General features: G+C 47.4%; 1 protein-coding gene across 1 annotated transcript; it reads left to right on the forward strand.

The window, feature by feature from the left end:
- Positions 1 to 355: 355 nt before the first annotated feature.
- On the forward strand, positions 356 to 23,854 carry LOC103171960 (alpha-1B-glycoprotein-like). The gene is made up of 12 exons (XM_042345465.1): positions 356 to 480; positions 3,047 to 3,386; positions 3,928 to 4,067; positions 6,525 to 6,636; positions 8,707 to 8,742; positions 13,650 to 13,997; positions 18,121 to 18,405; positions 18,934 to 19,218; positions 20,605 to 20,889; positions 21,748 to 21,846; positions 23,040 to 23,067; positions 23,803 to 23,854. The coding sequence occupies exons 3-12, from the start codon at positions 3,999 to 4,001 to the stop codon at positions 23,852 to 23,854; spliced, it is 1,599 nt and encodes a 532-aa protein (XP_042201399.1). The 5' UTR covers positions 356 to 480; positions 3,047 to 3,386; positions 3,928 to 3,998.
- The last annotated feature ends 480 nt before the right edge of the window (positions 23,855 to 24,334 follow it).

The following is a 24,334-nucleotide window of genomic DNA, read 5'->3' on the forward strand; positions in this document are numbered from 1 at the left end:
GAAGCAAGCCAGTTCCTTTCTCATCACGCCATTAGTCTCCAATATGGGCAAACCATCTGCAGTGACTCCCCAAAGCATCACTTTAAGAGCCACTGAAATCAGTGAGTTTTCTGTCTAGTTCTTGGTCTCACTTGTGTAGAGACAAAAACAATTGCCCTCTGGACACTGAGAGTGAGGAAGGAGAGTATGTCTAAGTCAGCGGCCTGGTGAAGTTTAACATATTCATTCTCCTGGACATATTGAGAATTATTTTGCAATCAGATTTCACATGTCTTACATAAATTTAAAACGTTTTGTTCACCGGGCGGTCACCCGAGGTATTGCAGGCTGGCGATTTACTTCCTCATCTGAATGTAATGTTCCCCAAAGCCGACAAGACAGCAGGGCTGGGGATCTCTCACGTTAGCTGTTTATTACTGAAAGCAATACAAACGTCTGGACATATACGGCAAAATACGTTACCTTATTCACCACGATTATGTAAGTATATACTTAACTCAACAATGGTTACAGTTGTGATATCACAGCCTTAACTGAGGTCATAATTAATATCTAAATGTCCCAGTAATAGCCAAAGAGTTCAAATATCCCTCTTGAGTACAAACGTGTAGCTCAACAACGGAATGTCTGTGATGAACTCAAAGTATTTAATGGAAAAAAACTCTCACAATTATTTAACTGTCAAATATTTGAAAAGCTACTATTGCTCATAAATACGCACTAACTCTCTCCTTCTCTAGATAATAATAATAATAATCCTCGCATTTGATATAGCGCTTTTCACGTCGGGAGGACGTCCTAAAGCGCTTCACAGAACACACTGTAAAGTGAATTGACTGTATGTTTGTGGGCGAATGCGGCAGCCAATTGCGCATAGCAATGTCCCACAAACAGTCGTAGATTGAAATTGACCAATTTATTATTGTTTTGGGCTTTGGAGGGATTATTATTAGGCTCTGTGTGGAGTAAGGAAACTTGCCCAAGGTTTCGCCCTCTGCCTGGAATTGAACTCAGGTCTCTCGCTTGCAAAGCGAGTGCTCTAACCACTGAGCTACAGGACTCCACAATCTGAGTTGTAGGCTTTCTCCAATTTAGAACTGGTCAAAACCGGACGGCGAAGTTTTGTGTTTACGGAATTTTTTTGTATTGTGCAACTGGGGAGACCAGATGAAGGCATCGGAACAGTCCAGCCAGAAAGTGATGAAGGCGTGGATGAAGGTTTGGGTACCGTAGTTTTGAGGTATGGATGGCGGCGAACATGTGGCGGATGTGAATAAAAGTACTCGTCAGGGAATGAATGTGGGTTGTAAAGGAAAGCTCTAGTTGACAAGTTGTGCTCACTCACCTGATCACATTTTTGTGCTTCATATGATATCTTCACCTTCTCGGATCCAAATGCACTTTGATTCCAAAAAACGTCTTGTCTGAAATATTGATTATTTTTCTCCGAATAATTTCAAAAACGGTTTGAGGCGCTACAGCAAATGCAAGGATTACTATTGATATTAAAAAGTAGATTGGAGATTCGAAGCGGGTTTACTGTCCACGGAAATATATAGACAAACCTCTGCTGAAAAAAAGTCTCCTTTTCTGTTGAGTTTTCTTTCTTCTATAGTTGAATGTTTGAACCCATTTTGCAAGCAGGTTTGTATGGTTTGTGCTTTATATCCGGTAACGCTGCTAAACTGACAACATGACAGTAGATCGGTTACGTATCAGACTTTTCCATTTGACACAATGTTCAAAATTAACCCTTTCATAAAACTTGACATGAGGTGATCTGGAGTCTACCTGGAGAAAATGGTGAAACCTGGAGGAACACCTGGAGAAACTCGTTACTTTTTCTCCTATGGTGTCGCAGTATCTTTATCACCTGTCCTGGACACGGCTCAAACTGGAGTTCAATTTCTCATGTCATCCGAGAGGCTCAGAGACAAAGAATGAGAGAGAGAGATATAGAGAGGGATTTGGGGTGGTGGTGGGTGGTGGGGAAGGGGGGAAGCGAGAGAGAGATTTCGACTCTGTGTGAAAGAGATACACTGTGTGTGAGAGTGATTGTGTGTGTGAGAGAGAGAGAGAGAGAAAGGAAGTGAGAGAGAGAGCGCGCGAGAGAGATAGAGAGAGAGAGAGAGACAGAGAGAGAGAGGAGAAAGCGTTTTAGAGGTACAATATCTGAGAGTGTTTAAGAGAAAGTGTGAGGGACAGTGTGTGGGAGATAGAGTTTGACAGATGGTGCGAGATAGGCTTTGTGTGGAGCAGCAGAAAAGGCATTGTTGAGCAGATCGTCAAATTGGAACCAATTCAACTCCCGTATATTCTCTCTTCCCTCCTTTCCAAAAAAGCAGTGTAACAATCCTAGTACGGAGCATTTCATGTCAGTAGGACGTGACAAGCCATGTCACACACTATACTGCAAAGTTAAGTAACTGTGTATTTTATGTGTTAAGGTGGCAACATTGTCTGGCACAGTTACTTCCCTAATACAGCGAATGTTACTGGCGGATTGTTGGCCGAGTTAAAAGTCAAGACAATTTCGTCCGGGAATTCAACCCGGAACTCTCGCATTTCCTTGAATGTTGAGAGTCCGAAGCGAGAACACGCTCTCTGGTTTGGAATGAAAATTTGGAATCAATTAAAATAAAATTTTTATTACAAATTTATAACATATATATGAGCATATCTGGAGCCAGTGGAGTCCTGTAGCTCAGTGGTTAGAGCACTCACTTTGCAAGCGAGAGACCTGCGTTCAATTCCAGGCAGAGGGCGAAACCTTGGGCAAGTTTCGTTACTCCACACACCTAATAATAATCCCTCCAAAAGCCAAAAACAATAATAAAATAAACTGGTCATTTCCAATCTATGATTGTTTGTGGGACACTGCTGTGCGCAATTGGCTGCCGCGTTCGCCCACAAATATACAGTCAATTCACTTTAGAGTGTGTTCTGTGAAGCGCTTTGGGACGTACCCCCGACGTGAAAAGCGCTATATCAAATGCAAGGATTATTATTATTATTATTATTTTCCAATCATTTCCTATTCCAACAGGAGTGGTTCAAAAGGCACCAGATCCAAGGACTTGTGGAAATCGATGAACACAATGTAGCAGGTTTTACTCTAAATCTTCAAACTTTCTGTGACGTTTTAAAGAGTCTCAACCTGTCCCACACGTTGCTCACAGAGCAGAAGCCAGCCTGCTCCTTCCTCATCAAGCCACGAGTCTCCAGAACGGACAAAATATCAGTGGTGACTGCCCGAAGCAGCACCTAAGGCCACTGAAATCAGTAGAATCCTTGGGTAGTTCTGGGTCTTATTTGTGAAGAGACACTACAATTGCCCTCTGGACACAGGCAGAGAGGAGGGAGAGCGTATCTCAGAGAGAGATCTGGTGAAGTTTAGCATATTAATTCTCCTTTGCTTAAGGAGATATTTTACTGTCGTATTTCACATGAATTACATTAATTTGTAGAAATGTTTGCTCCCCCTGTGGTCACCCGAGGTATCGCAGGCTGGGGGAGGATTCCCTGTCTGACTGCAATGTTCTGCAAATACATGGCAGCAACTTAACTCTCTATTAATCAAATCAACACGGAGGTCTGGATAGATAAAGCATAACAGTAACAGTGTTACTTTATTTGCCACGATTTTGCAAACATATATTTAATCAATCAATGGTTACAATCGTGAGATAGCCTTTAGCTGGTCTCACAATGAATCTCAAAAGTCCCTGTGATTCGCAATAAAGTACAAATAACCCTCTTGAGAACAAATGTATAGATTAGCAATGGGATACCTATCATCAGCTCATAGCGTTCTCTTGAGTAAAAAGATAAACTCACAATTATTTAACTGCTACGTCAACTGTTTTAAACGCTAGTACTACTCACAATCACTCATCTAATCTCTCCTTCTCTGTATCTGAGTTGTAGACGTTCTCCATTTCAAAACGGGTCAAAACCGTGACCGTGTGGTGGAGTTTTGTACAAGTTGAATTTTGTGTATGGTGGAGCTCGGGAGACCAGCTCGCAGGGCACTGGAACGGTCCAGCTGGGGAGTAAAGAAGCTGTGGGTGAGTGTTTCGGCTGCTGTGGCTATGAGGTATGGATGGAGGCGAGCAATGTTGCGGAGGTGGAATCAATATGGTCCTAGTCAGGGAACGGTTGTGATGATCAAGGAACTATGTTGTTCACCAGTTTGCACATTCGCCCGATAAAAATTCTGCATTTCGTTTGTTACTTTCACTGTCTTCCATATATATTGAATCTCAATTTAAGTCTTTTGTGAAATATTTATTATTTCTCCAACATGTCTCGAAGACGTGATGATGCAGTATATCATGAGCAGATAATTATTTTAAGCGTCATGACAGTGGTTCAGCTACACATCAGCATTTGCTATTTGACACGAAGTCAATTATTAACCCATTGAAACAGCTTAAATCGAGCTGGTCTTGACTCTAGCATCTGGAGAATCTCCCTTCTCTTTGCTGAATAACGTCTTGTGATCTTTAACATCTGTGCTGAACGTGGTGCGAACTGCACCTCATCTTATCGTCTCATCCGAGAGAATCAAGCAGAGAGAGAGAGAGACTGGTCGGGAAAGAAATAGACAAAGAGCCGAACAGGCCGAATGACAGACAGAAAAGCAGGGTTTTTCCTTTGCTGTTGGGCAGCCTGTGAAGCTTGTTGAGATGTTCTGGTGATGTGATGTTGGAAGTGTAAATATATATATGGGGAAACCACAGAGGTCCATTTTCATAGCTCAGCCTCAAAAACTCACCTCATTTAGTTAATTTACACCAAATAACGTAGAAGTGAGGGTGAATCTGGTGAGCCTCAGGGTTACGATGAGGTTTAGGATCAGGGCTAGGTTTCAATTTCAGTGTTTGGGCTAATGTAAGAGTGTAAGGTTTTTAGGTCAGAGTTAGGGTTAGGTGAGGGTGATGTGAGGGTTTATCTGGGGAATTGGAACGGCTACAGGTGAATCTCCGGGCAACAGGAGGTCAGAATGCAGGATATCCTGTGTGACTCCCCGTGTGATAATTACAATAGCATTATATTTGTATAGCGCCTTTCACGTCGAGAGGGCGTCACACGTATAATAATAATGCGTGCATTTGATTCCGCGCTTTATCACATCTTCGAGAAATTTCAAAGCAGTTACGTGATATACTCCGAAGGGAATTGAATGCATTTTTCGTGGGATGGTCTGTATGCGGAGTCCTGTAGCTCGGTGGTTAGAGCACTTGCTTTGCAAGTGAGAGACCGGAGTTCAACTCCAGGCAGGGCGAAAACTTGGGCAAGTTTCCTTACTCCACACGTCTAATAATAATCCTTTCCAAAACCAAAAACAATAATACAGTTGGTCATTTTAAATCTACGTCTGTTTGTGGGACATTGCTTTGCGCAATTGGGTGACGGGTTCGCCCACAATTATGCAGTTAATTCACTTCACAGTGTGTTTTGTGAAGTGCTTTGTGACGTCCTTCCGACGTGAAAAGCGCTATGTCAAATGCAAGGATTATTATTATTATTATTATTATTGGCCTGTGTGATGGGACAGGTTGCCGCAGTTCGGTGAGAACAACATTGGATGTGTGAGTTATAGAATCCTGGAATCCTGGAATATTCCATCACAGAAAGAGGCCATATGTTCTTTCGAGCCTGTTACAGCTCAATGGAAGAACTACCAAATCAGTCTGACTCCCACAATCTTTACCCATAATATAGCAAATATTTCCTCTTCAATTACATCAATCCATCCCCTCTCTCCCCAAATCACCAATCAATTCTTTTTTCAAGTCACTAACAAATTTTCTTTTGAATATTGTCATTCAACCTTTTTCCATCACCATTTCAGTCAGTGAGTTTCAGACTGCCAGCTGTCAATGAGAGCTTAATTCTTCTTGTGTGGTTTCCCTTCTGGTTAGTCTGCCAATTATCTTACATTTGTGTCCTTTGGTTACCAATCCACCTGCCAGTGGAAATATTTTCTGCCTATCCACTCTACCGAAATCCTTCATAATTATGATCACTGAGTCCAATAACACCACCTTAGCTTTCTCTGCTATTAGGAGAAATTGCAGCTTCCCTAACGTCTCTACATAACTGTAATCCCTCATCTATGGTACCATCTTCTAAAATCTCCTTTACACCCTATCCAAGGCCTTGATATCCATACTAGAATTGGAGGTAACTCCTGGCGTTAATCGCACTAAAACCACGCAGTTAGTCCCCCGTGGACACTGGTGAGCTGCCACTGTTTGTCCAGCTCAGGTCCCTAATTCAGTGCTCACAGAGTAAACAACAACCACCAACGGCAGTTTCACAATGGGCGGAGTTGTGGGTGACAAGGCCTTGTCGTTCCAGTAAAAACATTGTGAGCTGTGCAGCTTTCTTGTGGTCAATGTGGAGAGAATGAGTCTCAGAATATGTGTGTCTCAGATAAATGGTGCCAGTGGATCATGGAGCTCAGTGATGATGGCAAAATTGCTCATGTGATGTCTTCTGTGTGGTTTATCTCCAAGTCTGCAGATCTTCCTCCTCGCCCAACCTCCACCGACACAGCTCTCCAGTCTTCTGAACCTAAACATCTCCTCCTCGTCCTCCAAATGAAGCAACTTTTGGCTTTCCTCCTTGGTGAGTATACTTTCTAAGCCAATCACAAAGATGTACCTCGACCCTCAACTGTCCTTCGTCCCGCCCATCTGTACCAAGACCCGTTCCGCCTTTCTCCGGCTATGCGATATTGCTGGTCTCCGTGATCGTCTTGCACCGCAAGCCGCAGAGAGCGTCATTCCCGCAATCACCACAACCAGGCTCAACTACGCAAACACTCTGTTTGTCGGCCTCCACAAACCCTAACTTCACAGGCTGCAGATTATCCAGAATTTTGCTAACCGTGTCCTCTTCAGGACCAGGATCTGCTGAAGTCGATGTAATTTGTTGTTGTTCCGGCGAGAGAGCGAAGCAAGGAGATAAGGGAGAGTAGAGAGTAGATAGGGGAGGAGAGAGGGCAGATGAGTGGATAGACTGGAGGAGAGAGAGGAGAGAAGAGAGATTTGTAGAGAGTAGAGAGTGCAGATGATGGTGGAGAGAGGCACGGAGACATGCCAGATGAGAGACAAGAGAGTAGAGTAGAGGTCAGAGGGTAAGAGAGGGAGGAGAGAGGAGAGAGAGGAGGCAAAAGAGGAGAGAAATGAGAGGAAGGAGAGGAGAAGCAAGAGGAAAGTGAAGAGCAGAAAAGGGGAAGAAAGCAGAGACGGCACATGCGAGAGAAGAGATGGGAGAGGATAGAGGATAGGATGGAGAGGAGAGAATGGAGAGGAGGCCGGAAAGATGTGTGTGGAGAGTAGAGAGTACAGATGATAGAGGAGAGACTTGTGGAGAGACGGGATTGTAGAGAATGGAGGAAAGGAAAGAGAAGAGGGGAGGAGAGAAGGAAGGAAAGGAGAGGTTCCCTGAGAGGAGAGAGGGGAGAGGTGAGTGGGATAGGATAGAAGGGGAAGAAAGAGGAGAGGATGGAGTGGAAAAGAGGAGAGAGTGGGAGAGGGGAGAGGAAGGAGTAATAATAATAATAATAATCCTTGCATTTGATATAGCGCTTTTCACGTCAGGAGGACGTCCCAAAGCGCTTCACAGAACACACTGTAACGTGAATTAACTGTATATATTTGTGGGTGAATGCGGCAGCCAATTGCGCACAGCAATGTCCCAAAAACAGTCGTAGATTGGAAATGACCAATTTATTATTGTTTTTGGTTTTGGAGGGGTTATTACTAGGCGTGTGGAGTAAGAAAATTTGCCCAAGGTTTCGCCCTCTGCCTGGAATTGAACTCAGGTCTCTCGCTTGCAAAGCGAGTGCTCTAACCAGTGAGCTACAGGACTGCACAAAGGAGAGAAGAGAGTAGTGAGTAGAGAATAGAGAGGAGACAGCAGAGAAGAGACAAGACATTAGGGAAAGGAGAGGAGATAGGTGGGAAACAAGGAGACGAGTTTCCGTTTCTGAGCCGTACAAACCCCATGTTCTTCGAGAAGCAAATCAGAAAGACACACATAAACAATCTTCGCACAGAACATTATCCTTCGCAAATTGGTGTTAATGTTGGTGTGTGAAAGAGTTTTGTGTTTATTTCCATTACTGCTTTCCCACACTTCCCCGAATCTAGAGCTGTCTGCTCTGACCCCATTCTCCGCTCTCTCCCTGTCGGGTTAATGAGCATAGGAACACGGGAAGGCCATTCAGCATTTCGAGCCAGTTCCGCCATTTAATTCGATCATGCGTTATCTCTACCTTAATTAATCCTTTCACTCCCAATTATCTGCTTTTTTCCCCACATCCCTTAATACGATGATCTGTCAAAAATCGATCAACCTCACACTTGAACGTATGGATGTATATAGAATCAACGGAGTTTTGGGAAGAAAATTCTAGATTTCTACTAAGCTTTGTGTGAAAAATTGCTGTTGCTCGCTCCGCACTGGAGCTCTCTATACCAACCACAATCCGTGTTATCTCTCTCCCCGTCGTATCTGTGCTTGTGCTAATTCCCCACTTGGGACCTTTATGTAGAGAAACATAAATGATAGCCCTGTAGTTTAGGACCGACCATTGATGGTGTGAGAGACCAGGCAGATCAGCTGTCTCATTTTGTGAATTACTGTATTAATAATTCCTGCTTTGCTCTTGATTTTCTTTTCCTTACGCAGTGTTGTTTGTGGAGAGAAAGACGCTGGAATCTGCAGGTAAGTGACGCAATCTGACAACCAGAAGCTGCTGTGGGAACATTAGCTGCTGAGAGTTAGACTCAGCCTCTCGCCAGCTCCGTGTGGGGAACAGGAGTAGGAACCATCATACAATTCACAGTTCAAGTTAATAGGCTGTCTACAACCCTCCATTACACAACTGGAGTTCGCGCTTTTAGCTATTCCGAACCAAAACTCTGATACACACTTCCTCTATCACTCCGCCCTGCCCCTCCCTTCTGCATCTTCAGGTGGCATCTGAACAACTTCGTTCTCAACCGTGCCTAACATGACCTCTGTTTCGTTTTCCGCCAGTTTCAAGCTATCTGAGACACAACACAGTTTGAGGGGCGCTCTGCTGATGTTGTTGTTTTGGCTCCTGTGTGTCTCGGTTTACATAATGGCTTTGATAAGGTTTCACAAAGGCGAAAATGAGGGGGAGAGTTGCGTGGTTTGCAAATTTTACCCGTATCTTTGTTGATATTTGGAGCTGTGCCCTGAGTGGTTGGGGTGCAGGGGAGAGCTGTGGCTGGATAGGGGTTAGGTTCTGTACCATTGGTGGTGGGGCGTTGTCGAGATTGAGGTGTGCCTGGGGTTCTGGGCCCTCTGCGTGTTGGGGGACGGTGCACTGAGGGAGGTCTGGGCATATCGTAGACTCTGCCTTTGGTGGGCAGTCCCTTGTGGTAAGGGCATGTGCCAGGGGGACTGTGGCCTGGGGTCGGGCTGTGCCCTCTAGGGTCACTGTACCCTGGAGGTAACTGTTCCACGGTGGGAAGATTGGCTGTTCCCTGAGGGCAGGGTCTGTTTACTATGGTGGGAGGGGGCTGTGCACTTCGGAATAACTGTGCCAGATTTGGGAGTATCTGTTCTCGGAGATGTTACCTGGGGTGTGCTGCGCCATTGTGTGGTGCTGAGCAGGTCAGGCCAGAGTAGGGTGTTGGTATGTGCCTGTGGTATCTGTAACCTGTGGGTCTGTGCCTGGGCGCATCTTTGTCCTCGGGTGCTTTGTCCTGTGTTAGGGGTTGGGGGCGTGATTATTCCCTAGGTGGATTGGCTGTCGCCTACTGGTGAGTCTCTATATTTGGGCTTTTCATGGATGATGGCAGCTTTCCTGGAGGTATGTGAACGGTGGTGGGGGAATTGGGGGGTGTGGCGCATGCTGCTTTTATGCCGTTCAGTGCACTGGGAGAATTGGTCGTGCCCTGGGGGAGAGGCTGATCCATGATGGGGTGGGGTGTTTTGGTGGGGGTGGTGCCGTGCAAGGAGTGAGCTTTGACTGATCGAAGGGTTGTGCCCTGTGATGAAGTTAGACAAGAGGGTTTTCGCTGTGATATGTTCTGTGCCTTTTAGGCAGTTGTGCCTGGGGGTATGTGTGGTGAATGCAGGGCTGTGCATTTGGAGAGGGGCTGTGCACTGGGGGATGTTGTTGTTCCGGAGGGGGAAGAATTGTGCTCCGTAATGGCGGGGTGCCAGTGTAACTCTAATATCGGAGTGGGGTGGACGTGTGTGCCTGGGGTCGTTTATTTGATGCTGCAATGTTATGCCAACCACTCAACCCAACCGCCCTGCTGTGATAGCTGAGCTCTGAGACTGCAGCCAATATCATGTTGCCTTGTTTTTTGTCTAAATCTCTGAGGCTGTAACTTTGCAACTTGGGCTGACGCCAAACGGAATTAGTAACACATTCATACAACGACCATAACTGAGTCTGTATCTGCGAATCTGAAACTAACACAACAACCGCAAGACGTAGAATCAAGATTTATGCCTAAGCGGAATCTTTTGCATTCGCTGCTGTCATGGGCGTAGTTTCATACATCTTCTATCTTCTATCGATGATGATACTTTAAAAAAGTATACAATTTAGCCCATAAATGAAGTATTCTGCAACGCAGAAGCGACAGAGAAAATCACACACCATTCTGGAAGGAAATATATTTGCTGGTGTATTATGCAACAAAATAGATATTAATGACCATTTTTTTGGGGGTGAATTTTCTATCTTTATTTAAAGTATAATAATCTGATATGAAGTTTAATAATAAAAATAATTATGAATGTATATTGATGGAAAATAAAATATAGTAATCTAATATAAACTATAATAATAATCCTAGCATTTGACATAGCGCCTGATCTTATCTTCGAAACTCTTGAAACGCTTCACAGAATCTTCCGCAATGGGAAGTGGCTGATAAATCCTTAAATGCGGCAGCCAATCGCGAACAATGGTGTCCCGCAAACAGAAATAAATTGAATGACCACATTATTATTATTTGCGATCTGAGATGTCGTCCGGCGTGGAGAGCGCTACATAAATCCAAATTTTTATGTCGTCGTCGTTGTTGTTGTGGGTCTGAGTGAACGGGGATGAACACAGGGGCAGAAGAAAGGGCTCTGAGCATCGTGGATTAAGCACAGGGTGGGGTGAGCACAGGGAGGAGTAAATGGTGGGAGCACAAGTGGAGAAATACATGGGGTGAACACCCGTGAGAACACTAGGTGAGCGGTCCGGACATATGGAAGAGCAAAATCGGATTAAGCACTGTAGCAAGAGCAAAGAGATTTTGAGCGCAACGGCGAGTACAATGGGGAAAACACGGGAAGGGGCAGTGGGGGTTAGGTAAACAGGGGAAGAGCACAGTGGGGAGTACTTGGCAATGGGGTAAGCACAAGGGAGAAGTGAACAAGATGGAGGTGAGCACAGGTGGACCACAGGGGGAGTTCAGTGGTGATCAGAGGTGGGGTGAGAAGATGCGACTGTATACATGAAGAGCGGAGAGCACACGAACGGAGATCACAGGGGTGCGGTGAGTACAAATGGTGGGTGAGTCTACGATGGGAGCACAGGAGAGTGTGAGCACAAGCGAATAAGCACCAGGTGAGTGTGCGAGCACAGTGGGGGACATCGCGTTGAGGGGGAGGATCGGACGCGCGCGGGGCGGGAAGATGGTTGTGAGCATAGGGGTTTGAGTACCGGTTGTGTTGAGCACAAGTGCTGATCACAGTGGGGATGAGAATAGGGGCGATGAGTATAAGGGTTAGAGCACAAGGTAGTTGACCACAGTGTAGGTGACCACGGTGAGACAGAGAGAGTTGATGTCAGCAAAGCTAGGAAGGGCAAAGTGGATTGAGCAAAGGGGACATGCAGGTGTGGGAGGAGAGTGTACAGTGTGAACAGAGCAGTGCTGCGAGAAAAGTGGTGCTGTGAGAGTGGAAAGAGTACAGGAGCATGTGAGCACAAATGGGGAGCTGTGCCTCAGGTAGGCTGTGGCACGCGTTGCTGTACACGCGAGTTGTGGCGGTGCCTGGGTAGGGGTTGGGTGCGGGGGGAAATATGACTGGGGTGTGTGCTTTGCTTGGGTGTGTGTACTCTGGAGGTGGTGCTGGGCCCTGTGGAGCTGTGCCTTCGTGGGGTGGATTGTTTCGTTGGGTGGAGGGGGCTGCTGGGCCCTGGGCGAGGTTTTATGTAGGGGGAGGGGTTCGGGGGTGCGCGCTGTAAACTGAGCTTGAGGCTGTGATCTGGGGCTTTGTATGTGTCCAGGGGTGCCGTGTGCAGGGGAATCTGTGCCTTGGCGGCTGCGCCCTGGTGGGGAGCGATTGTGACCTTGAAGTGGGCGCTGGGCACAGGGGTGCTTCTATTTGGGGGTGGAGTGTGCACTGAGAAGTAGCTGTGCCTTCTGAGTTGGCTAGGCACTTGGGAGGGGATGTGTCTGGAGCTGGGGCTGTCATCCTGGGGAAGGAGCTTGCCCTGGGGCGGAGCGGCTGATCATAGTGCGGTGAGTGCATTTGGGTTATTGCTTGCGCTGGGGGAGCCGGCTGTGCTTTGGGAGGTTTGGCTGGGGCTGTGGTTCCGTGTGGGTTTTGTGCCTGGGTGTAATCGGCTTTGGTGGGACAGTGCTTCCGGGCCAGGTGTGCCCTGGCTGTGTGTTGCCTGGGGGAAATGGTGACTCTGACCTGGGTGGGGGGGGGTTGCTAGGTTGTACCTAGATTGCCTGTGCCGTGAGGATTGTGACCTGGGAGATGTGGTTGTGCCTTGCGGAGGGTCTGTGTTTGGGGCATTGCAGTGTGGCTGTCTTCGGTGATGGGGGAGGAGCTGTTTCCCGTTGTGTGAGTGCATCGCCCTGGGTTGGGTTGTGCCTGGGAAGATTCTGTACGCTGGGAAAACGGCAGTGCCCTGGCTGTGCTGTGTCCAGTGGGGGCAATATCAGCGTTAGGGTGGTGGTGCCTGGGTGGTGGTGGTGCGTGGCAGGTGTGGGCGTTATACGGAGGTTGGGGGGTGTCCCTGGGTCGTGTTGTGTTTGATGCTCAATTGTTATTAATTGTTAATAATTGTTATTATTGACTACATTGAGAGTCGGCTGTCTGTTCTGTGGACGAAACGCGGCAGAGAATCACACACAGTGATGTGCCACAAAGAGTCATGCGTTGATTGAGGGAATTATTGTATTTTATTTATTGTATTATTATCCCCAGAAAAGAAATCCGACTATTGTCTATTGGGTTGCTAATGAATGCTAAGTTAACAGAGGCATGAGAGTGAGGAAAATTACTTAATACTTTCCCTGCCCAGTAATTCAAATATAAAATACAATAATCTATTATAAATTATACTAATCTAATATTAAATATAATAACACTAGCCGTTGTTTGCAATAGTAGCTGCAACGTGTAAAGTTATTGGTGTTATAAACTGCTTCTGTTATTGTGACACCCGGGTAGTGGATTGTATGAACTCATCAGTCACCTCAACCAACACATTGATTCTTATAGTTGTATTGTTTGCGCCAGAGACATCACTTCCAATGTCACAGGAGCGCTGCATATGCACATTGTATTGTATTATCCTGGGTGACTGGGAGTCAAACAGGAAACAGACTCTTAATTCGGTGTGTGATGTCTTACAGAGAGTGTGAGGCTGGTGAATGGCGGCAGGCCGTGTTCCGGGAGAGTGGAGGTTTACCACCGTGGAAAATGGGGTACAGTGGGTGACTATCGTTATGGTCCGACCTGGGATATGGAGGCCGCGGCAGTGGTGTGCAAGGAGTTGGGATGTGGAGCCGCGCTGTCAGCATCAAGAGATGCTCACTTTGGCGAAGGCTCAGGAGGAACTCACTTTGGAAGGGGCTCAGGTCCCATTGTAACGTATGGTGTTCGGTGCAGAGGGAACGAGTCTGCCCTGAGGGATTGTCACTCAAGGACCTGGGCTCACTATTATGGGTCACTTTCGTATGAGGTCAGCGTCATCTGCTCAGGTAAATAACTCAGTGTCTGATAATCACCTCGATCTCGAACGGGTGGGGGAGATGTGCGGGTGGAAAGTGTGGTGACCACGGTGGTTTGAGCACAAGTTGGATTGCGAATAAGGCAGTTAGCACAGTGGAGGTAAAGAAGAGCGTTGGTGAGCTCAGAAGTTGGCAGGAAGCGCACGGTACTGAGCGCAGAGTTTGGGAGCATAGAAGGGGTGAGCACAAGGTGCTACGTACAGAGGGAGGATGGCACAGGCGGTTGAACAGGAGGGTGGGGGGTGAGCAAAAGAGAGTAGAACGTAAGGGGGAATGAGCGTGGGTTAGGAGTACAGGAGATTAAGCACAGTTCGCCTAAGCAAATTGGGGAAACAAGGAATTTGAGCACAGGATTTGAGCAGACTGGATAAGCACAGGGGATAGTACTGGATGAGGGTGGGGGGGTGAACATGGGAGGGGGCGGTTGCTTGAGTAGTGCTAGAACACGAAAGGAATGGCGAGCAAATGGAAGGCGTTTGTGCACAGGTTATCAAGATGGGGCGTTGAGCTTGGAGGGTGGGGCTCATTACAGTGGGATGGAGCACAGTTGGGTGTAAACATTCGTCCCTGAGTGCACGGGGTGATGGTAAATACGGGATGGAAGTAGGTGTTGAGGGCGGGGATGATGGTGGTGAGCACCAGGAGTGTAGCAACGCGCGAAGTGAGCATAGAGAATGTGATTATAGGCGATTCAGCAAAGGTGAGGTGAGCACAGGGTGGGTGGGCACCCGTGGTTGATGGGGTGAGGCGTAAGCATGATGGAGTAGATGGGGTCTGAGCAAAGGGTGGAGCACAGCGGTTGGGAAAACAATTATGAGCACAGGTGGTTGAGCACAGGTAGGAAGCAGCAAGGAATGCGTGAGCACAGGTCGGATTGGAACATAGGTGGAAGGGATGAGAGCACCGTCCAGAGTAAGCTCAGAGGGGTGAGCACAAGGCATTTTAAGCACAGACCGGTGATCCCACGGTGGGTGAGCATAGGGAGGGTGAGCACTCAGTCCAAGGAAGCACAGATATGGAAGCAGAGAAGGAGTGAGAACGTGCGTTTGAGCATTGGGTCTGTTATAATAGGGATGTGAGGACAGGGAAGGGCAAGCACAGGTGGTTAGCCCAAGGGAGCATAGGGAGGTGAGCATACATGGGCAGGCATGAGCTCACGGGTGCGTGAGTAAAAGGTACTGAGCTTGGGAGTTGATCACAGGGGTGATGCGGTACTGCGGAGTGAGCACTGAGTTAGCAAAGGGTGAAGATTTATTACAGGAAGGGACACAGCGGGTTGAGCACAAGTGGGGGAGCAGGGCAAACGTGAGCACAATGGTGTGTGAGCACAGGGAATCGAGCATGGGGCGGTCATCATAGACTTGAAGCACAGCGGCTGCGCACAGGGCGGTGAGTACAGTGGGGTTTACATAGCATAACATCAAGCAGTGATCTTAACCCCTCCGCTTACCCCCACTCCTCAGGGTTATCGGTGAGCCCAGGGAGGCACAAAGCGGCAGCTCAGGTAGCGTGAGCACAGTGGGGTGATCAAAGGTGGAGCTGTGCACAGGTGCAGATTGAGTACAAACGGGGTGATCACAGAGTAGCACAGTTAGCATAGGGAGGGTACGAGCACAAATGGGTGAGCGCAGACAATGATAGTGGGAGGAAAATGGGGTGGGCGCGCATTGGCCTGGCAACATAGAGAAGTTGAGCCCCTGGTGGGAGTGATCACAGTGTGAAGATTGTGAGAAGCGGGGACTGACATCAGGGGGGTGAGCACGTTGGGCGTGAAAGCACAAGTAGGGAGCTCATGAAAGAGGAATGAGAACACGAGAGGTGAGCACAGCGGAATGGTGAGCCCTGGGTACGGTAAGAAAAGGGGAATGAGCACAGGATGGAGAGCAGAGATATCGGGTCAGCCTACGGAAGTGAGCACAAGTGGTTGAGCACAACTTGTTGAGCAGAGGGTATGTAATTCAGGAGGAACTAGCAAACGGGATGAGCACAGGTGTAGGGTGAGCGCAAGAGAGTGAGCAGAAGTGGGTGAGCACATGCAGGTGAGCACACGAAAGGGAATTCAGGTGGGGTACCACAGGTTTCGAGCAAAACTGGTGAGCTCAGATGTACGGTGAGCCTAAGGGAGAGAGCACAGGGGGAGTATTAATACAGTGGGGATGCGCATACTGGTGGGAGATTAGGCGGGGTGTCAGGACAGGGAGTGGGAGAGCATAGGGAGTGAGCAAAGGGAGCTGAGCACACAGGCGTGAGCACTCTGGGGGATCAAGTTCGGGGGTGCGGGTGGTTGGTGTTTTTGAGCACAGAAGGGGATACGGTGGAAATGTTGTGAGCACAGTGCGGGAGCACGGGTTGGGGTTAGCACAGGAAGTGAACACAGTGCGGTTGAGCACAGGGATGTGGCGAGCACAGGGGGATTGAGTACGGAGGCGATGAGCGTAAAGAAGTGAGCATAGGGTGGAGTGTGATCATGGGATGAGCAAGCAGAAAGCAGGGGCGGGAGACGGCGAAAAGATCAAAGGGGGGCGTAGCACGGAGGGGAGGAGGGAGAATTAGTAAGGTGGGAGTGAGCCCATGGTAGCATCTTGGGGCCGCGGATCAGTTGGGATTGTGCCCAGTGTGTGCGGGTACACAGCGCGGGATGATTACAAGGAGGGGCGATTTATCACAAGCTTTTGAGCACAGGGTGTTGAGTACGGAGAGAAGGATGGGCACCAGGTGGGCAAAGAGGTGGTGACTGAAAACAGCGGGGCTCAATGCAGGATTGGTGTGCTGAGCACAGAGGGTTGAGCAAAGTTGCGGAGTACGGGGCGATGTGTTGAGCACACGGTGATGGTTGAGTACAGGTGGAGAGGCTGAAAACGGTGAGAGGGGCTGAGCCATGTGGGAGTGGCTCGTCAAAGCAGAAGGGGCTGAGCACACGGGGAGCGGCTGATCACCGGAGGAGGTGCTGATCACGGGGGGAGGGGCTGATCACAGGAGGAGGGGCTGAGTACATGGGGAGGGGCTGATCAACGGAGGAGGAGCTGATTTATGTGGAAGGGCTGAATTCATGGGGAGGGCCTGAGAACAGGGGTAGGGGCTGAATAAAAGGTTGCGTGGATGAGCACGGGAGGGGGGGGGGGCTGCGCACAGTGGGATGGGCTGAGCACAAGGGGAAGGGCTGAGCACAGGGATGATCAAGGGCGATGTAAAGACTCTGGTTCTCTTGACTTGTGACTATTGACATACAAACAATGACGGGACTCAGATCCTTACACCAAAACACACAAATAACCAGTGTCGCTCATGACGGTAGGATTCCCAAGGTGCTGGATGTGAATTTCCCCGACACCAGATGTTTCCATGGCAGGAAGGAATCTTTGAAACCATAATAATAAGAACAATAATAATTTGAGCAGAGCAAAAGAAGACACACTCGAGAAATTTGCTTCTGGTTTTGAATATTACACCAAGATCTGTAACGTCCACCTGAAAAGGCAGAAAAGAACTCATATTGAGTACGGAGAGAAGGATGGGCACCAGGTGGGCAAAGAGGTGGTGACTGAAAACAGCGGGGCTCATATTGATACCAAAGTGACACTGATCCCCAAATCACACTGACCCCCATCTCACACTGACACCCAGCTCACACTAACCACGAGATCACACTGACGTCGAGGTCACACTGAACCTAACTCAAGATGACATGGAATTGACACTTACCGAGCTCACACTGACCCCTTACTAACTTTGACCCAGAGCTAACATTTACTCCGACCTCACACTGAATGAGCTCTCAGTGACACCGAGCTCATACTGTCCCCGAGCCCAGACTGACCGCGAGCTCACACTGACCCCACGTTTAAATTGACTTCAGCTCACATTGAGTCTAGTTCACAGAAAAACTGAGACCATGGTCAGAAAATATTGTTTAATTACAGCAGAAACCCAGATTGCAATCACGACCCTGATTAGAATCAGTCAATCTTTCTGCTTTGTATTTCGCCTCAGACAGAAACAGTCTCAAAGGCTGAGGTTGGGTTCATTGTGGAGCGTGATGTTTTGTGTGAAAGCGAGAGCTTGTGAGATGATTTTTCCCGTGTTTTATTTCCAGATCCACTCCAGAAACCCACCATTTTACTGAGGTCAGGATACCGGTTGTTTGCGAAAGGGGAAAGCGCTAACATCTCATGTTCTGGGATTTATCCTGGCAGCAATTTCGCTTTACACAGAGATGGCGAATTTATCACATCTCAACCAGCTACAGAGAGTAGCAACACAGCCACATTCACTCTATCGGATATCAGGGCAGGAAATTACTCGTGTAAATATACTACGTGCATAGACGGCGCACAGTTCAAATCACCAGAGAGCGAGCGAGTGGGAATCTCTGTGTGGGGTAAGAGCGAGAGCCTGGACTCTCTCACCAATCTGTAAAATGGCCGCCTTACTGCCCCCCATGTATACTCACCTCGATCACACTCATTCCGCCCGCCCACCATCAGCAGCGAGTCCTCGTATCATATTTCCCTGTGTGTTACGTCGTTCCCCTAAACTTTATGTTTGATCCCCTGGTTTTGATCTTATTCTGTTGTTCAAAAACACATCTCAGGTTCACCAGAGAGTTTGAGAATGAATTCTCGGCCTATCGTCACTGGCTAGAATTGTGTTTTGCCGCAGTTCCCAGCCTCACTGCCTTCCTTAGCCACCCAGCTACTGGCCGTTGATCCCCTTCTCTCTTTGCAAGGAAACACTTGTTGTGGTCTATCCTGAACCTGCCCCTCAACCCGTCCAAACACCCCACCCACTCATAACGCCTCCTCCGTGTGGGAAATCAAGCAATTGGTCACTTTTACTCTGGCCTGAACAGTGCCTGGGTCATTTGGTGAGTGTTTGTGAAATTATCTTTGCTGTGTTTTAATTCCAGATCCGCTCCAGAAAACCATCATTTCCCTGAAGCCTGATTCCCGTGTGTTTGTGAGAGGGGAAAGTGCTGAGATCTCATGTTCTGGGAATTATCCTGCCAGCAATTTCTCTTTATACAGAGACGGCGAGTTTATCAAATCACAACGTGCTCCAAAGAATAACAAGACGTCAACTTTCACCGCATTGGAGATAATTGCAGGAAACTACACGTGTATATATACTAAACAAATAGATGGCCGAGAGTTCACATCACGAGAGAGCGAGCGAGTGGGAATTTCTTTGTCGGGTAAGAGCTGAGTAAAATCTGACACAATAACTTCTTTGTGTTTTGACCATTTTCGGGAGCTCCTGTTATAACCACTCTTTGCAACATCGACCATATTTCCATGTGATCTTCTGGTGTCCCCTATGTCTCCCTTTCCCACACCTCCCCACATGCTCTGCTGCCCCCAATCCTTCACACTTTAACCAGCACACACCCTACTCGCCGTCTCACTTGTACACCCCCATTTAGCCCCTCTGCCCAGCTCTGCCACATTCACGCATCCCACGACCCTTTCTCCCCTCTTTCCTCCCTCTCTCCCCGGTCTCTCTCCATTCCTCGCCCCACTCTCCCATCTCTTCCCCATTTCCCCCTTTTCCCCATCTCCGTCCACTCTTACCCCTCTCTTCCTCTTCACTTGTCCCTCTCTCCCCTGCTATCGCTCGCTGTCGCCCTCACTCGCTTCCACTTCTTTTCCCCGTCTCTCCCACCCCTCTCTTCACATCTATATCTGCACTCTCTGTCTCTCACTCCACTCAACTAGGATAATATTTCTAATCCTCCACGCTTCCGCTCCCCCATATTCTCTGCTTCGTCCCTCAAATTCCTCCACCCAAACCCCCGCACCCGCACACCCCCACCCCACCAACACGCCGCTGCTGACTGTGAACACAGCTTACCGTTAATGTGGCAGTTTGGCAAGATTTCCCACTGTTTGCCCAGCTGGGAGCACACTACCTGATAGAGCTTTACTTTGCAGAAGCATAGTGGGATGGTCCTTTGCCCCCAGAGACTAGCCTGACCTTTCCGGTCCTGCCGTGAGCCAGTGACTAATCGCGGTGGACTGAATTCTGATACTCTGTTGTCAAACGCATCTCCTTCGATCCAGTTCACCTGCTGTTAGTCGCTGCTAGTCGCTTTCATGTGAAGGACTCACTTCCATGTTGATGTTTAAAGATACGTCTGAATATCACACGAAAAATTTAGACGGATTTTCCGTCCCAAGTTGGCGCTGTGTATTACCCCAGTCCCCGGCCACACTGCCCTTCCTGGCCATCCCGCTCCCAGCCGTTGCTGCACATCCTTTTGCGTAAAGTGCAACGTTCTGTCCCTAACCTGCCCCTCAAATCTGCAACCATTCCCGCTCATCCTGACGCCTCCTTCTTGCCACGAAACGGGCAAATGGTTACCTTTACTCTGACCTGATCCATTCCATGTCACAGAGCAAGTGTTTACGAGATTATGGGGACTGTCCTGAATATGCCCCTCAAACCTTCAAACACCCTCTCCCTCACGATGCCTCTTTCATGCCGGAAAGCACGCAAATGTTCAATTTTACTATGACCTCAACAGTGTCTGTGACACATAGCGACTATTTGTGAAATTATCGTTGCTGTGTTTTAATTACAGATGCGCTTCAGAAACCCACCATTTCCCTGATACCAAATTCCCATATGTTTGTGAGAGGGGAAAGAGCTCAAATCTCATGTACTGGGAATTATGTTGGCAGCAATTTTGCTTTATACAGAGATGGCGAGTTTATCACATCAAAACGAGCTCCAGAAAATAACAATGCGGCCACGTTCCCTCCAACGGAGTTGATTGCAGGAAACTACACTTGTAAATATACTGCATACATTGAAGGACGAGAGATCACATCTCCAGAGAGCAAGCGAATGGGAATCTCTGTGTGGGGTAAGAGCTGAGTAAAATCTCACAACGTCACCTGTTTTTCTTTTGACGATATAGAGCAGCTCCTGTTATAATTATATTTTACACCATCGATCATGTTTCCACTTTATCTCCTGGTATTGGATGCAGTGTTTGTCCCGGGCGGAAATCCCATCCCCGTGGAAAAAANCTCTTTCGAAATCCAAAGTCCCGAGCGAAGATTCGAGATGTAAAGCCTCTCTCCTTTCCGTGGAGGGAGAGAAGCCATTCATGAAGCTAATATTTATCATACTATTGTGTGTTTTTTCTGTGAGAAAAGAGTTGGAGACCCATATCTTCCTGTAATAGAAGAGCTGTTAATTGAGCAACTGCACCATCTGGAACCCAAACTCTTCATATCCAGTGAGGAACAACCAAACCGCTCACACTGACTTGTGGTACTAAAGCCGAGGTGGAACATTCCCTACTCTTAGTCAGCAATCTTCTCCTCAAGCTCTGGCCGATGAGACAGGCTGGACTGTGCTGTCATCAGCAGTATCCTGGTATATTGCAGACGAGCCTGCCTAAGGGACCGGACTGGACACCAAATTAGAAGTTGGAATCTATTCCGTTTTTCCGCAGTTTGGAAGGTCACCAGCGTACACCGCAAAGAGTCCCTGCTTAGCACATCCTCCTCACTGTCAGAGGCGAGAGGCTTGTCCCATGAGGCCAGACAAGGGGAACATCGGCTAAATTAATTAGAACAAAGAAAACATTGCTTTCTGTAGCACTTTCACATCAGTATGAGATGTAACCTAAGAGATGTCTTTCAATGAGTAGTGTTTTCCCCCATATAAAATCTTCAAAGTCGATTATTAACTGTTTGTCCATTTCCCTCTCCAGCTAACTGGACCGGACTGCAAACTGTAGGACTGGCTTTGGGGATTGTCACTGCGTTAATGGTCACTGCGTTTATACTGGGATTATGTGTGTATAAGAGAGGTAAGTGTCCATTAATGCCAATGAATATAGTTTGCAATTACTGAGAATGAAGGCAGAGACAGCAATGGATCTGTGCACTTTGTTTTGGTGTTCTGCTATGTCAATCAGTGCAGATGTGGAGCCGAGAACAGAGATACCAAATCACTTTTCGCTTTTTGTCAACTCATTTATTCTTGGGAGAGATTAGACAACATGACGGTTCTGAGTTAGAAACACATAACACTGTTGATGATAGCACAATCGGCAATGGGCAGTTCCCCAATTAACTTAGAGTATGTGACAATATCGTGCATCATAGGCTGTAGCCAAGAATCTTCTTGGTTTGAGATCACTGTAATCAATAACCAGTGTAGAAGCTACTGCAGTTTGAAAATATTGTTCTAATGTTAAGTTCATCCGTCTGTACCAACGGTTAGACCGTTAAACCGATGTCCTGTCTGACAGATCATGAGGATGTTACACATCCTGCAGCACCATTGGAAAACAGCAAGGGGTTCCCCTCAGTATCCTGGCCAACAATCCCCACAATAAATTGTTCACTCTCTCCATGGCTATTTGTGGTACACTGCTGTGTGCAATTGGCTGCCGCATTTCAATTTTAAAAAATGCACAATCACTTCAGCTTCAGTAAGTCATCTGAAGCTCGTAGAGACACATCGACATGGTATTCAGGCACTGCATCAAGTAGAAGGATTATTATTGTTATTTAATCTTGATCAAAACCAATGCAGGAGAAGACTGTCTGAACAGACCCTGTTCTGTCACATTGTGTACCAAAAAGCAAAATGAATTCCGCTAGAGTCAGCAGATTACGTTTCAAAGCAAAATATAACAGAGAATATAATACAATAAGCTATCGTAATGATTTACAGTGTCATTACACTGAATAATAATAATAATAATATTGTTCGACGCTGTTGAAATGATGGATCTTGGGATTTGAGGGTGGGAGCGAAGGGTAAACCCGATGAAATCTGGAATGTAATTCCAAAGTGCGGGGCTGTGTGGCTGAAGGCACGTCCACCGTTGTCGGTAATCCGTGGAGGGTTGGAGGTGGCGACTGCTCTTGGTAAGCGGCCCTGTGAATGTCTTTGGACGCTGGATGAAAGGGGAGCATTATTATTAATAAAACCACGAAATGTATATCCAGTAATGATGAATATTTCATATTTATTACATGTTGGTACTTGCAGGTAAACAGAACAGTCCAAGAGGGGAAAGGTGAGTATATTTCTCCTCTATTTAATGCACACACACATCCTGCCTGTGCAAGTACTACCACCCCCATTGGAGCTCTCTATACTAAAATCCTATTCCTGCTCGAACCCCATTGTTTTTGCTGGTGCTCGCACCCCATTTCAGCTCTCCACTTTAATCACATATGTGCTCTCTCATACTGCCTGTAAAGCTGCTCACTCCAACACACATCGGCAAGATTCGTAGGGCAGACCAGTCATTGGGGCAATAAATCCTCCTAATCAGCTCCTGTTACCCTGCAAAACAAACCGGCAACGGGTAGGGTGGTCCTAACTCGAGAAGCAGAAGGAACTTTGCCAGACAGAACTCACAGCAGCAATCTATGTGGTTTTAGCTGGTAGTTCCACGACAGTTACGCCAGTGCACACTTTGAGGTAGCCAAACCCTGAGTTTCGCCAGCCTGTGTCTAATCCTCTTGGTGACTAGTTTCGCAGATGTACTCCACATTCATTGGAATCTCAGGAATTCCCATGTGTAGGAAGCATGACTGGAACTCACTGTCTGGTATGGATACTTGCAACAATGATGATGGATTTCCCCACTGGTCAGACACTTGACTGCCACCACCCCTCCACACTCCTACCCCAACCCTCGACCCCCACCAGCTCCGGTTAGTCCTTTGACAAGGACGGGGTTGTTTTACTCTCCAGTGAAACAACAGAGAATTCATCGCTCACAACTCTCTGTTTTTTTTTACAGGAATTTAGTCACGGGCGACGTCCCACAAACCAGCAACGTTACATGTGAGTGATAGATTTCCTGGGTTTCAGTCCAGGTGGAAAGTATTTGATGACATGGCCTGGTCAGCCATCTGCCCGAGCACCACACAAAGCTATTGCTTGCTCATGAATCTCCCACAAACCAGAGTTTATTGTCCTCTTAGCATCTCTCTGGCTCTACCTCTCCCCTTGTATCTTAGTCTAGGTGTCTGCTTGTTTCAAATTCCCTTCTCTCTTTGTCTGTCTTTGTGTCTTACTAAATGACAATCTGCATCTGCCACTCTCCTTTTTTCTTAGTTTGTCTGCGTGGCTAACTGTCTGCCTGTCTGTATGTTTATCTGTCTACATATTTGTTTGTGTGTCTGACTGTCAATCGCTTCAGGCAAAATGAGACACTTCAAATTTTTCTGTCCTTCAGATGTGACGACAAACCATGGTCTTTTAAATTCTGTTCTGGTGGATCTTACAGAACCCGCGGTGCTCAAAAAGAGAATTTGTCTCTCCCGGCCAAC

The sequence above is a fragment of the Callorhinchus milii genome, unplaced genomic scaffold (assembly GCF_018977255.1).
Source record: "Callorhinchus milii isolate IMCB2004 unplaced genomic scaffold, IMCB_Cmil_1.0 Scaffold51, whole genome shotgun sequence".
NCBI lineage: Eukaryota > Metazoa > Chordata > Chondrichthyes > Chimaeriformes > Callorhinchidae > Callorhinchus > Callorhinchus milii.